This window comes from Cyprinodon variegatus, unplaced genomic scaffold (genome assembly GCF_000732505.1).
Source record: "Cyprinodon variegatus isolate N-32 unplaced genomic scaffold, C_variegatus-1.0 Scaffold1157, whole genome shotgun sequence".
NCBI classification, from domain to species: domain Eukaryota; kingdom Metazoa; phylum Chordata; class Actinopteri; order Cyprinodontiformes; family Cyprinodontidae; genus Cyprinodon; species Cyprinodon variegatus.
Window position 1 is genome coordinate 128,855 of NW_015151610.1, and position 4,912 is coordinate 133,766.

A 4,912-nucleotide genomic window follows, 5' to 3' on the forward strand; every position below is an offset into this window, starting at 1 on the left:
TATCAGACATTGGTTTGGAGAAATCTGTCTTCTTTGAAGAATTTTTCTTTTTTTGTCAAATTGGAGGCCCAAAAATCCTGCTTAAAATCCTACCACTGCCTCTAAGTCAGATCAGAATATGTTCTTTTACTAGGCCACTGAAAAACCCTGATCTATTTTATGTTATTTATGCCCTTCTGAGGTGGATCTGTTGATGTGTGACTAATGTCCCACTGTATAAACTAAGTGCTCTTGAGCTTAAGGTCCTGAATGATGGCCAGTCTTTTAAAAATCATTATTTTGGTCCAGGTGTAATCTTCCTCAAAGTTCTACTTTTTACTCATCAGGCCACAAAAGTCCTTGGAAGGTTTACCACTGTCATGGGTTCTCTATGGCATTATTGTGGCTTGCTGGTGTCCCAATGCCTTAAAAATGGCTGTTCTATACTGAGAGAATGATGACATCCACCATCCAAGTGGGTTCTTTAAAAGGTACTTGAGGGGGTATTTTCCTGAAGTACCTTTGGTATAGTCTGCCTTTTTCATTTAAACAGCTCCAATGCTAGCTGATAGAATTGACTCCTGAATAGATGACGAAACATTGTCAAACTGAACGAAAGTCTGGCTCACAAGAAAAATATTTGCAAAAATAAAATACATCTATAAGGGACTGTTTCGCCACACATCCAGACATGAATAGTGAAGGATATATGCATCCTCTGTCATTTAGCAAGATATAGAAAAATTAGATGTATAAAGTCCAAGATTAAGTTTCTCATCAATTCCCTTTGAAAATGCAGACTTTTAAAGGAACAAAGACCAAGGATCATTTTTGTCAAGTCTAAGGTTTGTGCAATGAGAAGCAGAATACTACTGAGGGCTGTTGGTAATCGCTTTGAGAAAGTCGCAGGGGTTGTTAGAAATGACCTCTTTCATTTTCCGTACACGACGAGGAGTGGAAATGCCTACGTAACTCTCAGGATGAAGGACGGCCATGCCTTCGATGACATTGCCCATAATGATAAGCTGACTTTCAGCAGCTGCACTTGTTATGTTTGGGCATGGGCAGCTCCAGTCCATGTTGAGGAAGGTGACTTCAAGGGGTTCTTTGCCAAAGAAGTGTAAACCCATCTGCTCATCTTTAAAGATCTCCTCCACAGTCACCAGGGCATGGCCTGAGTCTTTTTCTTGTGTGATGTCTGTCATGTGACCCAAGATGACAAAGTCACTCTTACAGAAGCTCATCACCATCTTGCCTTTCGGCCTGCAAGTTTTGCATTGCCTGTTTCTCGGGAAGGGGCACATCTCCTCGCACGCATCTTTTGACTCAAAGTTGTTGTCATTTCCTTCGCAGCCTCCATAGACGAAGGAATGACATTCGTGCATGGTGCTGCTGTATGCCCACCGAGGCTCATATGCCTTACAGTTGCCCTGCAGGACAGGCAGTCCACAGGGGCTGGATAGCTCTGGACCGCAGCACTCAGTGCAGTCCTGGTACGTGTCAAAAATCCTTCCAGGTGGCTGGTCTCTGTTGCTGAGGCAGTGTGTGAAGGAAAAACAACTGTTTGATTTAGGCTCATAATACCAGCTGACTTTCTCCAGCTCAGTTCCACATTCCTCTGGGCTATCAAAGGGTTTCTGACATTCTTCCGGAAGGCAGCGGGTTTGGTTCTTCGGTACCGGAGTACTTAACGCCTCTGTTGACAGCACAGTGAGTTGGTGGTGGGCCTGGATCGAACCAGAGGGGTTGTGAGCCATGCAGGTATAGACACCTGAATCCTGCACCCGGGTGTTATAGATGACCAGCTGGCCGATATTTGTGACCACCATGTTCCCTTGCACATTATTGGGTCTCATAACCACCCTCACTACTCCCAGGGGCAGCCTCTTCTCCCACGTGATCTGCGGCTGAGGTTGGCCAGTGACATTACACACAAAGCTGACTGTTTCACCAACATTTACAGTCTGGTGAACAGGACTGCTTACCAGAACAGGCTTCTCTGGGTGCGCTGGAGGCTGAATGGTAGCCTGAAAGGGAGCAGTTGTAGGTCGAGGTGTGGTTACCTGGGGAAATGAGGGGCTTGTGTTGGGCCAGGCGAGATGGAAGAGACATGTGACAACCGAGAGGGTGATTCCCTTAGAGCATGCCTCTGCATCCATGTAACATTTATTGTAGTAAGTCATGCCATCAGAGGCGCAGGTGAAGTTTGGTTCTTTCTCACACCGGTCCCGGCATTTGCACATGGGGTGGCCGTCCCAGATGACACAATCTGAGCCCTGCTGGGTGCACATAAAAGTGGCACAGGAGGCTTTCTTGGGCATTCCAAAAGGGTCCTTCTTTTCATCTTTACTTCTGGCGGCTACACAACTGTGGTTCCCACAGACGTTTTGGCAACACTTTTCAAAGGACTCACACTCCTGCAAGAATTGAAGAAGAAAAAAAACACTTTTTAAGGCGGCACAGACCATGTGATGAATTTTACGAGTTGTTTTACACTCAAAAATGTTTTAAAATCGACAATCTGCCAAATACAGAATCTTGCAGCAAAATCCCAAATTGTCATATTACAAACTAATACATTTTCTATTATTTAATTTTAAAGACTTGGACATGAACACAGAAAAAATTTAATTTATTGAGAAATACAAATTTGAGGCATCCATTTCAGCTCTTTATACACATAAATAAACATTGATGTAAATAATGAGCTTTACATCTCACCTGCTTTATTAAACTAAGTCCACGTGTGTATTTTAATCTAAGCCAATTTTAAGAGGGAAACAGAGGTTTTGTTAGAGAACATTAGGGAAAAAGCAAGGAGTACAGGGAGCACATCTGACTAGTAAGAAATCATTTTAACATTAGTTTAAATAGCAAAGTTGCATAACTATCTACAAAGCTTTAAATATTTTTGGGGAAACCAAAAATATTTAAGATTAATAACATTTCTAAGGATGGACAGAGTAGGACCTCGCAACCTACAAAAAAACAAACCTTTAGTCTGACAGGTGTGCATACCACTATTTTTTCCTTTACAAAAGGGTGGCAAGAAAAGAAAAGGCAAAGTTGAAAGAAATCCATAAGAAGTCCAACTTCTCATGCTGGGGACAAACCACAGATGTTGTCAGGTAAGTGGAAATCAAATTTGAAGATTCAGCCTTATCATACCAAACACTGTTACAGAAAACCAACAGACTAACACATGGTAGTGGCAGCATCATGCTGGTCTCTCTTAAGAAGGATTTCTGCAGCTAAACTTTAGACTTGGGGTGAAGGTTTAGCTTCTAGTTGGGAATGGATCAGTTCAAAGCAGATTCATCTGTTTATTAAATATAATTGAAATGGGAAGACATCAAGATAATGACAGAGTTTGAGCTCTTTTCCAAAGAATTTGCCAGGACATTTGATTCCACTAAGCAGTGACTTATGGGTTAAAATACAAAGAGAAGATATTTGTTTTCTTTTTAAAAATTCAAAAGAAATCAGAAAACCATATATCATTTTTTTTCAATTAGGTACTTCTTTGTTTTGTACTCTTCATATATATATATATATATATATATATATATATATATATATATATATATATATATATATATATATATATATATATATACTACATGTAAAGTCTGTGGCATAAGGAGACTAAGCGGAAATAATCTAAGGAGTGGGAATACTTTAGGGAGACAGTTTACACCCTTAATTGCCTTAATTTTGTCTGAACATTCACACTTTAACAGCTATATCACATAAAATGTAAACTACCTGATCAGATTCACATTCCCGTGTGCAGGTGCTCATGGCATCCACCCACAGGTTGGGGTTCATCTCATTAGGGCAGATGCCTGCATGCGGATGGGTGACCTGGGGGAGAACCGCGTCGCTGAGATCCATCCGCGCACACGCGCACGCCAGGAAGCAGATCCACCGTGGAAACAGCATCCTCCGCATCCCTGAGTGCTGAAGAGACGGAGATGCGAGTCTGTGGTCCAGCTCCAAATTTCCACTTTTTCAATGGCAATTTTGGCGGAAAAAAGTATATTAAGCGAACCTTGTTTGCTTGAGCTGATGAATAAAATTGCAGTGATGACTTTCTGGTTGCTCTCCCTAATCACCACCAGCAACACTCGCCAAGTAACTCGCAACAGGACAATTAGGAGTTACTCTTCCGATGTTGGGGAAAGCTGTTTTAATAAGTAGGAGCTCCACTTTTGGGTGGGCTGGAGGGGGGGACCTGCCTGTTAAAGGGATTGTCGGTAACCCCGTTTAACCCTTTGAGGTCTCCAGAGCGCGCTGCGCGCCAAGACGCACCAAATAGAAAGGAAACGTGTTGCTTTGAGGCTGTTCATTTAACGACTAATTGGATTTGAACCATATGTTCTGTTTATCCACTGTGTTAATATGGTAATTAAAAAATTAGAAAGTCTGTTTTCAAACAGAAGTGACATGTGCGTGTTTGTTCTGTGGTAAGCTCCCTTTGTTGTGAGGATTAAAGTAAATACCGTTAACTGCGAACATATAATTCCCAGATTTAGATTTAGTCATTTTGATTAAACCATGTTGTTCAGGATTAAACTAAATTAGTCCAGAATATCTGAAATAATGATAAACAATGTAAAATTGTGCTAACTATGAAAAAAAAAATTGTATTAGTTCAGAAACATTTGGCTCCAAATTTGTAGGTTTAAAAAGTAATTATAATTATCTTAGTAATCAATAGAAACATCTTTATGGGAATTGTAGCTGTTTTCTTGTTAACCTTTTTCCTTTTCACAATTCCAATTCATAATTTATCATTGTTAATGAACTACATTAAAGGAAGGAAGTTCTTATTACCATAATCCCTTAAATTCCTCTAAAGGTTTCCTAGCAGAGATAATCAGGACTCTGTTTTAGCCAAAACATTTTTATCATATCAACTTATAAGATTGAT

The 4,912-nt window shown here is 40.6% G+C and overlaps 1 protein-coding gene across 1 annotated transcript; it reads right to left on the reverse strand.

The window, feature by feature from the left end:
- Window positions 1–848: 848 nt before the first annotated feature.
- LOC107101810 (WAP, Kazal, immunoglobulin, Kunitz and NTR domain-containing protein 2-like) lies at window positions 849–3,930 on the reverse strand. Its single transcript, XM_015400869.1, has 2 exons — window positions 3,745–3,930; window positions 849–2,396 (listed from the first exon to the last, which is right to left on the reverse strand). The coding sequence occupies exons 1-2, from the start codon at window positions 3,928–3,930 to the stop codon at window positions 849–851; spliced, it is 1,734 nt and encodes a 577-aa protein (XP_015256355.1).
- Window positions 3,931–4,912: the final 982 nt, after the last annotated feature.

Bases quoted from the DNA above. Each gene is read 5' to 3' on its own strand.
- LOC107101810 (XM_015400869.1), bottom strand. From the start codon at position 3,930: ATGCGGAGGATGCTGTTTCCACGGTGGATCTGCTTCCTGGCGTGCGCG. The intron at 2,397-3,744 runs GTAGTTTACATT...CAATTCTTGCAG, and splicing joins GGGAATGTGAATCTGATCAG to GAGTGTGAGTCCTTTGAAAA.